The 13143-nt window shown below is 44.4% G+C and overlaps 1 protein-coding gene across 3 annotated transcripts in view; it reads right to left on the reverse strand.

Annotated features, from left to right (window-relative positions):
- Positions 1-13143, reverse strand: part of TBC1D32 (TBC1 domain family member 32) — an 804546-nt gene that overhangs the window by 401158 nt on the left and 390245 nt on the right. For all 3 annotated transcript variants that reach the window (XM_069235394.1, XM_069235395.1, XM_069235396.1), the window contains one exon: positions 10518-10606. In XM_069235394.1, coding sequence (XP_069091495.1) covers positions 10518-10606 — 89 coding nt within the window. The remainder of the gene's footprint in view (positions 1-10517; positions 10607-13143) is intronic.

Below are 13143 nucleotides of genomic sequence, written 5' to 3' on the forward strand. Positions count from 1 at the left end.
GCACCTCTTGCATTAAAATGGACAGCTGCTCCTTGAGTTACTCTGCAGTGGGAGGTAGGTACAGCTGGGTGGAAAGTAAGCATGTGGCACAGCAAGCTGAATGGTTGGGAGGACCCCATTTATCAGATATGATGTATCACCACCATGGGGGAAAGTGCTAGATCTTGTCTCCCACTGGGTGGTTATGCGTCACTAATGGGAAACTGAAGCAGCTTGGAAGCTGTTGTTGCAGGTGAAGGGGACTGGGAGGACTAGTGACCCTTGTGATCTGACAGCTGCCTGCCAGCCTAAAGTCCCCAGCCTTTAAATGACTAGGGTGACTGCAACAGAGACTAGGGTGACTGACATTCCCTACACACTAATCAGCTAGAGAAGCCTCAGACTTTCCTTAACTGGGCAGAAAACTGTTTGGCTGGGGCAGAAAAGACCCAGAGAGAGACCATAGCCCCACTTTCCTTGAAAGGTTCCAGGGCAGAATCAGCTTTCTTGCAAAACAGGAGCAAGACATCAAAAGGCATATCCAAATGAGAAGCCTATACATCTCCGGAGAAACCTGTTGAACACATCCATGCAAGGTGGAAAGCACTACACTGGTGTCAATCTCAGGTGGCAGGCAATCAGTAGTATCAAGGCCAGCATGAATCATGAATATTGCCACATCATGAATACTTTGCATATTTGCCAGTGAGGCCCTAAAATTGTCTGTGAACGCAGACAAGATCTTATTGGCCATATCCCAGAGGGCATTCATATATCAGGTCAATAAATAAACTGCACTGAGTGACATCAATGTTAGGCTAGCTGAAGAAAACATTGTTTACCAAATGCCTCAATCTTCTTAGACTGTATTCACAGCACTTGGAGGAAATGGAATTGGGGTTCCTCTTGCTGGTGGAAGCCTGGACAACCACACTGCAAAATTTGAGCACAGGTCGTTGCCTTAACATCAACAGAGGACAGTTGTAGGCCTAGAATCTCACCTTCTTGTCAAATTACCACAACAAGAACAAATGGTTACCTCGGAGAGAGCTTGAAGCCTGTGCTCCCGTGTCACAACCTTTACAGACACATTGTGTTATGTATTCAATTTCTGATTTCTTTACACAGATAGGACAGTAAACATAATCACAAATAACCACATAGCTGCTTCAAAGAACTGCATAGTGCAAGAGAGTTGTGATATATATGGTAATAAAGGTGTGCATACAATATTTACAAAGGATAATACACAGTTGACTAGCAATACATTGTTGGTAGCACAGAACTCATACGTAAAGTACAAAACAGATGGCAGAAAACAGTGCAATATGTTGACGTTTCAAACTGTTCTAATTACTTCACCGGGGTCTTCACCAGGACAAAGAATAGTGGTAGAAATCACAATGATGAGTTCAACAAATCCATTAATGCTCAGGATTTCAACGTACCAATTAGAGATAAATTGTAATCTCCTACATCAGCTACACTGTCAAAGGAACAGTGTTAAGGCCATTATTTTAGCAGCAGCCTGGGCTCTCCCTTATCTTCCGATGCCACTGTGCCACAGCAAATGTTACATTCTGTTCTGTGTGATGTCAAAAAGATGAATTCAACCCTGTATCAGGGAAAGTATCAAGTCCATAGGCCTCTTGTAAGTCCAGGTAAAAAGTGTCATCATCATAATGAGAAGGTAAATCATCTTGATCGCTATCGTCACCACTGGGTGGTGCGAAGCCTTGCCAGAATCAGAGACAAAAATACAAGAACCTCTGCGGATGCATCTGCTGTAGTGGTTGTACAGAATCAGGTTGAATGGTGACCAGCTGTGCTGCAGGAGGTTTGGTGCACCACCTCAGTTGAGGTTGTGTTCGAGTCAGGTAGGGGTCCAACATCAGAGCCAGCCCTGGATTCTCCTCTGCGGCATTGGTACTGGCACTGAAAGAGGGACCGATGCAGGTTGGGGTGCCCGAGCGCAGGTGACACGGGGCACATGATAAGTCCAAGGGGGTCCAACTGAGGTCCCCTATGAATCCTTGGGGCACAAAGGCACACCAAGAAAGATGGAAAACACGCAGCAGCCAGCGGCCGGGGGAATTTGGGGCACGTAGGGGATGAATCAATTTTGCAATCAGAGATCAGGTGGGAGACCAACCCACACCCTGGTGCCCTTGTGTCTTCTCTTTAGAGATAGAGTAGTGGGATTGGGTGAGTCTCACCACACTTTCTCGTGTTTTCATTTGGACTTTGACTTACAAGAGGGCTTTGACAGCGAAGAAAACTTCTTGCAGGAGTAGGAGCAGGTCCACGCCCTGGCGTGCAGGACTTGTGCTAGAGCTGTGGCTTCTCTTTGTGTTTAGCATCATACAGCTTTGCTTCTCGGTCCCAAATCATCTTTTTTTTATCTGTTTATTAGATTTATCAGAATATTACACTACAGTTCAAACATGCAGCCGGTTATAACGCCAGTATCCAGATCAATAGAACATCATGTCATAAACTACTGCACATAAATAGAACAATTATTGACTGAAAACTTACAAGTAGAAGAAAAAAAAAGTAAAAAGTGTGAGAAGGACAGAACTGCTCGCTAGGAACCCAGAGACGGGTCATGGGATCGAGGAGAAGAAGGGAGGTGGGAGGAGCACAGCAGAGGTAGAAACAGCCATACATAGTGGAAAGGAAATGGGAAAGAAGCTCCCGGGGACAGCCGAGAGGAAACCCCAGACACAGAGCATCTCAGCAGGTGCATCCCCCGTGTCCACATAATTAGGGCCAGCTCTGGGGTAGGGATCTCCTGGGCTGTGCATCCACATCAGTGATACTGTTTCCATCACGCAGCGTGTGGGAGCAGACCAGCCCGGCATCAGAACAACAATCTAGACATTCCAACCCGAGCCCAGTAATTCCATGTCCCCTTCCATGTGTGGATTTGTGTATATATGAACATAGAAGTTACAGTTCAGGGCGGGCGGGTGTCATCTTGGTTCTCCAGTTGAGCAACAAAAGAATCCCATGTGTCTGCCCCTTTGACCATCACCCCCCTGTCGCGGAGGGAGTGCAGTACTTGTGCTTCTGCTTTAGCCCAATGTAGCAATTCGTTTGACCAACAATGTGTGTATGGTGCCCTCAGTGACTTCCACTATGTCGCTAATAGGCGTTTAAATAAAATGAACGCTAGGTCTACGCACCGGTGTGCCTGCCTCCCTCCACTGCGTCGCAAGTGAATCCCCAATATGCAGGATTCGGGAGTAGGGGATAAAGAGAGTCCCGACCAGGCACAAGAGTCCGCAAGGTGATATCATGCCACGCGCGCAGCACCGGGGGACATTCCCACATCATGTGGAAGAAGTTAGCATCTGGGTCCCCACATCTAGGGGATTCCGGGGTGGACTGCGGGAACATGCGCTTGAGCCGACTTGGGGATAAGTAAGTCTGGTTTAGGTAGTTAAATTGTGTGTACCGAAAGCGAGAGTTACGTGATACCTCCCGTGTTGAGGTAAGTGCTGTGTTCCAGGAGTGCTGGGTCAATGGCGCGGGAAAAACCGCATCCCATCTAGCCTTCGCCTGTGTCTGCGCCTCCTCTGTGCAGGCAAGTAGCGTTTTATATATCCATGATATGTCAGATTGCGTGCCTGCTCTCGTTAGCAATTCGTGTAATATAGGGGCCGTTGTGGCTCGATGTTCCCGTTTCCCCATGTACCACGCACCAGCTGATGCAGCGCCCCGCACAAGATGAATCAGCCCTGTCCCAAATCGTACGCATTTGCCAGCACTTCGTATGTCAGAAAACATCCCTCCTCAAAGATATCCCCTATTGTCTGTATACCTTTCGTGGACCAGGCATCATGTCCGTTTTGTCCTGCTAACCTCCCTATGCCTGGAATGGCAAGCAGGGGGGATCCTGGGTGAGTAGGGTGGGGACCGATTCCCCCCCCCCCATTACATACCGGCGCCAGGCCCAGCCAGCCACATTCATCAAACTATTCACCAGGCATGGTGGACAGGCCCGACGCAGAAGCCAACGCAACATATTTGATTGGCCCAAGAGTGCCCCAACCATCCGACCTTCTGGACTGAGAGGGTCCCTCGGCCAAGCGCATGATCCAATGTATCTGCGCCGCTGCATAGTGCAGTTCATACTGCGGAGCTCCCAGTCCTCCCTGCTCCAAAGGTAGATAAATCCTGTTCAGGGCCACCCGTCGACGCCCACCACCCCACACTAGGTCGGCCAGCAGGCCGGTCAGAGGCCCAAAAAAGGCCTGAGGTAGTGTTAGTGGTAGGGCAGAGAAATAATATAGTAGTCTTGGGAGAACAATCATTTTTGCAATTGCCATTCTCCCCAGCAGGGACAGCGGGAGCTAATGCCAGAAGGATAAGGAGCCTCTGATCTTGATCTGATCGCCCGTCCTAAGTTCCCCTCCTTGAGATACGTGGCGTCATGATATATATGTATCCCTAGATATTTGAAAGTGGTGTAGCACCACTGTAAGTTATAAGCCAGGGCCAGGGCTTGCTGTGGCTCCGGTACTAATCGCATTGGGAACAGCCAGGACTTTGACCAATTTACTCACAGACCAGAGAGATCACCAAACGAGTCCAGCAAGTTCAGTAGATCCGGGAGGGATTTGGCGTAATTACGTAGATATATCAATGCATCATCTGCATATAAGGAGACGATCCGATACTCGTCTCCGTTTAAAATGCCCCAATGTGGAGCCATGCTTCGCAGCAGTGCGGTGTTGTGTGTCTCATTTATTGACCGTGTGTATTTGCAGATGTCTAACACTTCTCTTTTATAAGCCTAAGACTGCTCAACCACACTACTCCCTAAAAGAGCACCTTGGGATTGCTATAGCAAGCCCCTGTTCAATAGTAAGGGAATCCCTGAGTCTCTGCACGATATATCTCATGTTGATATTTCATATAAAGAGCTAGATTCCTACACTGGTGGTGCAGCATTCGGGTACAAGACTTGACATTTACTATACCACTCGGTTAATAAGTGATACCACTAAGGAATCCAAAATGTCCTTAGTTAGAATTTTTTTTTCCAGTCTTTGATTTTTCTTTAATTGTTTAAAATTTACTGTAGGGCCTTGTGTAAGTCCCCCAGTCCAAACAGTTTAGAATTTAATAACACTTTAGTTAGTTATATCTTTTAGAAGGGTACTCAGAATTTTCTTAAGTTTCTAAAAAGATCCCAACTACTTTACAACCATGACTGAGACAGCAGGTACATCCCAGGAGCTCAACCTGGGCCCCAAGCAAAAACTCAAGTTGGCCCAACTTAAGTCGCTCGCCAAGCATGGAAACTCGCCATGGCGTCTAAACTTACAAAAGCCCACCTGCAGCAGCTGCTTGCATAAAATGATAGAGCCATGGCAAGCACAGAAGCCCCCCGATGAGAATGAGGCGGAAGAGGAAGCGGACGAGGATGATGAATCCCTCCACAACTCCACTGACAGTAACACCACTGGGAGCACTTCTGATAGTACCCCAGACGATAAAGACAGTGAAGATGCTGAACTCCACAAGCTAGCATATAGGATAGAATTAAAGTCTAAAGCCTTAGCTGTAGAGAAAGAAAGTACTGAGATGGGCCTAGGACTCCTCTCTGGTGGCAGCAGAATTTTAAATAGGGAGAAAGAAGAAGCTTTTGACCCTAAGATCCCAAAGGGACTGTCCCCAAATATGTAGAAGGTGATGATATCACCAAGTGGTTTACAGCTTTTGAGAGGGCTTGAAAAATAAGGAAACTCAACCAAAAGTACTGGGGCTCTCTACACTGGGAGCTGTTTTCTGGAAAGTGTCGGGATAGGCTCCTGACACTGAACGGGGTAGATGCTGAGTCCTATGACCGAAAGAAGGATAGTCTGATTGAGGGATTAGGACTCGCAACTGAGGAGTACAGGAGCAGGTTCTGGGAGACTAGGAAAACCTCTAGGCAATCTTGGGTAGATTTGTTGACGTTTCAGTCAAAACACTGGGTGGCTGGTTAAAAGGGAACCAGGTACAAGGAAATGATGGGCTTTATAATCTTATTAAGAAAGAGCACTGTTTTGCTTCACTAATGACCGAGCTGAAATACACACACACACACACACACACACACACTAAAAAAAATCTCTTGAATGCAACTGTTAGTCTAGGAAAAACATTTAATAAATCACTCTGCGATTCTCATAAAGGAAGGTCAGTATAACTGAAAGTGCACGTTTAAAATGTGCGCAACAATGAAATTAAAACATGTACGAAGAATCTTCAATCTATAAACAGCAAATATATATTCAAAGATACAAATACCTATATATATGTATGTATATATATATATATATATATATATATATACATATATATATATATATATATATATATATATTCATACAGAATGCAAAGCAAATAATTAGTAAAAATGCATCACCATGGGGCACAGTTGCTCCTTCATCTTTCTCTCGCTAGCTTCAAGCCGTAGACCCCCAAGATTGGCTGTCAGGAGAAAAAGAGAGATCTACCCTCACAGGAGGTGTCAGACATTGACGTCTCAATCCTGATTGAGGTCTCTGAATCGCTCCACCGCCAATCCTGGATCTCTTATATACCTTAAACAAGCCAGAGAGGAGATTTCTAGCAAAATAAAACTCGCTCCACAATTTGTTTCCAGAAATGTTAGCTACTTCAGGTCAGTTTTGAAAGAACACGTCGGAATTGGCCAAGATCCCAAGGTGCCCTCTCACAAAACCAAACCGTTCCCTGCTGTAGCATAAACATAATCCTAGTACATTCTTATCTGCCTAAGCCCTTGGTGATAAAGAACATGCAGACACGCAGAATAAAAAAGCATAAAAGCATGTTGCATAACATGGGCATGGAAAAATACTTGCAGCTTTTGACGTGGCAGTGGCTAATGCTAAAATAAAGTCTATAGGCAAAATGAAGCTGGTGGTCACTAATGTGATGGTGTGCTGCTAGGTTAAGTGCAACGTGGAGTCAGTGGTCAAAACAAAAAATATAATTACAAGCATCTGTTAAGTAACTGTGTTTCTGAAAAAACTGCATCAGTACCTGGTAGACCTATGTCCAATTTGTCCCCAAGAACTGGGAAAGAAGGCAGACCACTGGGTCTAGCTCAGTCAATTTTTACAGTTGCCTTAAATCAAAACAATGATACTGTTACCAAACTCAAAGATGTCACAGAGATCTTTTCAAAAGTAACTCTTCAGTCCTTAAAGGGTTCTGATACCTGTGCTTATGTCTGTGATGTTGATGTCTAATAGTGATATAGCTGTGGGTGGTGGTATTCTCTTCAGATTGGATGATGTAACTGATCCTGATGGTTAGTGCATCTGATGTCTGTCTGTGTGGTGAGAAGAATTTGTTCTGGCCTCTTCTGCCTTAAAACACATCCAAAAAGCTTTTTGAGTAGTGTCATCAGAACTGTTTTGGTTTGGCTCAATCAATTTGATGCCTTGCTATTATTGTTTTTAATTTAACTAATGATCCTTTTTAGCTCATCTAACAATTATTTTTATACTGTGGTATTCTTTAGCAGGGCTGCATTCTGCTTGACATTAAGACTTACTGAGGCGATATGCATTTTGCCTACGGTGTTTTAGTGTTTAACAAATACTCTATTAGCATGACTCTCATTACTGCCCCAGAGAATTCTTGCATGTCCATTGGTCTATTAGAGACTGGAAGGTCTCACTCTCTAATACACAACCTAGTTACTCCTGTATCTATAAGGAATTCATACCTTTTATCATTGATAGTGTGAGAGAACAGGGCTGATTGCAGAGCCCCCCTAACTTTTTTCCCCCAATTTCCACTTTTTGCTGGTGTTTTCCTGACTCTGATGGTGCCCTGGGTACTGCTAACCAGTCCCAGGCCTGTGCTCTGTCTAAAATCAGTATGCAAATTAGGCTAATTATAATTGGCTAAGTCAACCTACCTATAAGTCCCTATTATATGGTAGGGCATGCAGGTATAGGGACACCAGCATAGGTAGTGCACCCATAGGTGCACTGCTGAGGTGCCCAGGGTCATTTTAAAGGCAGGCCTGCCTTGCTGGCTGCTTTTAAATTAAAGTTATATGCAAATTCGACTTTGAAATTAAAGGTAGTTCCAAAGTCTTAAACTACATTATTTGTACATATAAGTCACCCCTAAGGTGTGTCCTATGTGCCCCTAGGGCTGGGTGCCATGTAACTATAAGCAGGAACCTTATAAAAATAGTTTTATAAGCCCTGGTGAGGTAAAAACAGCCAAATTCGTTTTTCCCTCATTGTAGTGAATGGACTGCATAGGCTAGAATGGGAAGACTTTATTTTAATTTTAAAAGTCCCCTTAAGTGACAGATGGAAGAGTTTGGTATCAAATTAATTGTTATAATAAATCCCACAACTTCCAGTTGTTGGATTTAATATAACTTTTTCAGGTAAAGAGTTTTAAACTTTACCTGAAAAGTTGCCAACTTCAGCCCTGCATTGTTTTTGCTGCTGTGCTCTGATTGGCCAGCCTCTGGCAGCCTGGCCAGGCTGCCTTGATGAGGTGTGAAGTGATCTGGATTCACACAAAGAGATGTGCCTGTGGGAGGGGATCTCCCCTCAGCAGATGGTGAGGCGGGAAGGGGGAGTGCTGCCAAACTGGTCTTCAAAGGCAGAGAAGGACATTTGGAGCAACCAAGCAACACCTCCACATCCTGCAACCCCAGACAACTAGGTGCCCCCTTGATTAGATTAGGAGAGGGCAGGAGAGAGGTGTGTTTATGATTTTTAGCCACACCAGTGGGTGGGCTCAACCAGATGTAACCTCCAAAAATCACTTTCAGCCATGATGGATTTTTTAGGAATGTTGCCTCCTGGGATTGATTTTTGCCACACTTCCCAGGAAGTGGTCATCAAAGGGGGAAGGACCCAGCCCCTGATTGGAGAACCAGGACCCTCCTGTTTTTCACCCAGGAGCAAGGATGAAACTGGCAGACCTGCATCCACACCTCAGTTCCCTACCAGATCCCTATCAGATTCCAACAAGGAAGAACTACAGGAGAAGAAGGACTTCCCTGCTGGACCCCTGACCTGCACCTGAACACTGCACTCTGGAGGACTGCACCACCTGCACACTTGGGCTTCACCACTAAAAGGACTTTACCTGTCTTCTACTGCTTCAAGAAGGGACTCCCTGCTTGCTACAGGTACAAAGGAGCTGCCCAGAGTACCCTGCATCAAGTCGTGAAAGCAGAGCCCAGCTGACCAGCGTCCAGTGGCCATTTGAGGATTCTGACCAGGTGCATTCTGGGAATTGTAGTCCCAACTCCCAAGGAGCAAATCAGAGCTTCTGGAACCTTGGATCAAGTTGTGGACACTTCACTTCATAGACACAAAAAGGACCTCTGGAAGAAGATCCAGAAGTTTGGAGACGTATGGACAACTCCATAGTTGAAGAGGTGCATTGTGGGAGTTGTCGTCCCAGACCCCAAGAGGCACACCAGAGCCTCTGAACCCTTGGCTAGTGCTTTGGACCACTTTCCTGAATCAAACACTTCTGAAAGTAAGTGTGGCAGTGTTACCTCGTGGGTGGCCTGAACTCTGGACTTTGTTCATTTCCAGTGTGACCTTTTTGAACCCTTTGAGCGCTTGTTGCTTCTATGCGCTAGAAAGCATTAATTCTTTAAAAATTCATATCTCCGGTTCCCCTTATCCGATTTCATTCGTTTTGGTGTCACTTTAAAGATAAAAATATAATCTATTTTTATAAATTGATTTTGGATTTTTAAACTGTTTCCTGTGTTTTATTTATTTACTGTTTTGTGATATCTGAATGCTTTACGCTTTGTCTCCTAAGTTAAGCCTTGTCGCTCGTTGCCAAGCTACCAAGGGTTGAGCTGGATTTAATTTACTGAGACCTAACTGGACCTAAGTGGAGTTTAGTGGCCTATTGCTAAGTGTAGGTACTTACTTGCCCTTACCAATAACCCATTTTCCAACAGATAGTTACCATCAAAGTGGGTTCCTTATCTGTGTGCTACTTACAATACAGAAACTCCCTGTGGGCACCCTCATTGTGTATATCGTCCCATATGATTCATCTGAAAGGGATTTCCTCCCCTAACAAATACACTTCCCTATTCACTTTGATGTGAAGTCACTGTTGGGAGCATTTGATAATTTTGCTGAGGCAGCACCTGTTGTGCTTGAAGCATTACTTGTGGCTACACATTTTGTGCCTTGTATATTCTTCATTGCACAACTTTGCCAGCATAAGTTCCAGTAGAAAGTGCCTCGAGAAAATGTCAACTTTAACAAAACAAACATAGCAATTTTGGTGAAAACCTCATATATAGCACATTTTACACTTACCACAGCACTCAGAATGAGGCCACTGGAGTCACACAAATCATAATCATAAATTTTGATAAGCTTCTGTAACAGATGTAATATTTTATCTCATGGATAGTTCTACACATCTACTACATATAAGCATTCAAATGCAGAAAAATAACATACAATTTATAAAAGTATAAGGGATGTTTAGCGTTTTACCTCAGGCCAAAGATATGTGATTGTTCAAAGTTGAATAAGGAGTGAATTTTTGCTTCAGAATTTATAATGATAAGCCGATCAATGAGATCCTGAAAAAATATTTTCAAACATGAAATATTAAATGCAACTTCTTCATGTTCGATAAGCAACTTGCAAAATAATTAAAAATAAAAACGGTCATTCACAGTTTCAAAGTTAAAGTATGTAGTTTAGTAGCTTTTATGGATATGCAGTAGCTGGGCATACAAAAACAACATATGATGAATTTAAAGTTACTTAATTAAGTAGTTACAAAGTTACTTAATTAAGTAGTAAGAATGTCGCTTTTTCAAACCTTTTATTTACTAAGCGGTAACCAAACACAAAAGTATTACCAGCCATTGTAACCAGATTCCTAGAAAGACAAACATTACAAAGTTAATGAAGGAAGTATGCAACATCCATGTGTGAATTAAAGAGAAATTGGGAGTCAAAGGAAAACATCATAATTCCTTCTCATAGTATGAATCTATAAAGGGTAGTTGTACGAGTAATTCCTCTCATTTAGCAATGAATCAGCTTGGGTGTGTGATAAGATGGCATAACAGAAACGAGTATCCACATCTTTATTTTCCACCAATAATTGTGGAATAACCCTGCCAAATATGTGCCTTCCGACCCAAAAAATAATGAGATTCCAGTGCAGGTCGGCACAAATTAAAAGTGGAGGGGTGGGTGGGTTGGTATGTAAGGGGTGTTGGGGGGAGCACAGGGGGAGCGGACGGGGGAGCGTATGCGCGGTGGGAAAAATAATAAAATAATAAAACACTTACCTGGAGCTGCCAGACACCTCGCACTCCTCCGCTTTCTGGTCCTAGCAGTCCATAGGACAGCATAGGAGACTCCCTGGGCAATCCCTGCACGTGCTGGTTTACTGCTCGCTCAGGCACAGGGAGTCTGCTGTTTCTCCAACCCAGCTGTGCTACACAGCTGGGTTGGAGATACTTAACTGTGCATGTCTGTTTGGCTGGCCTAGAACGGCTGGCCAAACTGACTTGAGCACTTAAGTGTACACCACTACTCCACTCCTCCTCTCTCCCCTCCCATGGCCTGGCTCCGTCCTCTCTGCATATGCTGGCTCTGCCAGCAGCTGAAAAATAAAATAACAGTGAAATATTGTTTTATTTTTCAGCTGCTGGCTCTGAGCCAGTGGGGCGATGCTCCTCCGCAATTGCAGAGGAGCCGTTGCTGTGAGATTCTGAAAGTGGAACACAAGTGCTGTAGTGTTTCTACTCTGGTGATGCCTGGACGGTCTCTGATGCAATCCTGCTTCAGTAGCACTGAAGAAAGGACCAGTGTAGGGTGATCTTGGCTGCACCTGGGGATGAGAAGGTAAAAATCCCTACCAGGTCATTCAGAATGGCATTCGGACTCCGCCTGATAAAGAGACAGGAAGACATGCTATTCTGGTGGAAGGCTGATCACCGCTTATTATGTGCAGCCTATGCTTGAACAGACATGGTGAACAAGTTGAAGGTGGGTGGGAGTACGCGGACTCACATCCCAGCGCTCAATTTGCCACAGTGCATCATGGTAAATGCAGTGCATAATAAGATAACACTTACTTCAGTAGAAGTCTTTAATTGTAAGAGCAGCCTGCACTGTGTAATTCTATTCATGCAAAACAACTTTCTGCTATTTACTGACAAACGAATGAATCCAGAAACACAGGTCTAGAGTTACACAGCCGAGGCTGCACCAACAAGGGTGAAAAATTAAAGACTACTACTGAAGTAAGTGTTATCATGCACTGCATTTACCATGTTGAATGGGGCAAATTGAGTGCTGGGATGTGAGGCAGTGTGCTCTCACCCATCTTTTTACTGCAAACAAGCTACTTTCATTTGGTAACCCTATCTCCAGTAGAGAATCTATCTAACTGCAGATTCCCAACTTTCTGAAAATTCACCAGGTGCCAGACTGGACCTGGAAACTAGTTTTAGCACTACCTCAGCACGCCGGTGTGTGGTGACCTGAGGCTCCCTACTGATTCTATTTCACTCCAGAAATGATGTCTGGGGCGTGTACAGACGTGATGCCCATGTGCTAACATCATTTGCTATCAAGGCTTTCTGCACCCACAGACAGAGAGTCCCAACACCAAATTGGCTTCGACCCATGTTCAGATTCCTAGACTTGGAATCTTATTAATGGATGAAGCCCAACTGACTGAACAGGAAGCATGAGAAGAATGGTGATGAATCTACAGTTATACAGAGTCTCTACCAGAAGTAGTGCTACAGAAGGTAAGTAAATATTTTCTTCTGATAGAGGCTTGTAACAAAGTTTTCTTTTGAATAGACACTAAGGCAGTAACTATTAGGAGGTGGTTCTGTAAATTATCTCAAACCAAAAAGTCCTGTAGAACCAAGCAGGCGACATGCCCATCTTGGCCAATCTAGTGGTTTATTAACATGCGAAGTGACACCCAAGTAGCCGCCTGGCAGATGTCCAGGACAGAAACTCCAAGTACCGATGCAGTGGTAGCAACTTTGGAGCTGTTGGAATGAGTTTGTAGTCCTTCTGGAGGCTTCTTTTTGACCAAGTTGTAGCATATCTTGATGCAGAGAATGATCTAACAGGAGAT

This window comes from Pleurodeles waltl, chromosome 5 (genome assembly GCF_031143425.1).
Source record: "Pleurodeles waltl isolate 20211129_DDA chromosome 5, aPleWal1.hap1.20221129, whole genome shotgun sequence".
Taxonomy (NCBI): domain Eukaryota; kingdom Metazoa; phylum Chordata; class Amphibia; order Caudata; family Salamandridae; genus Pleurodeles; species Pleurodeles waltl.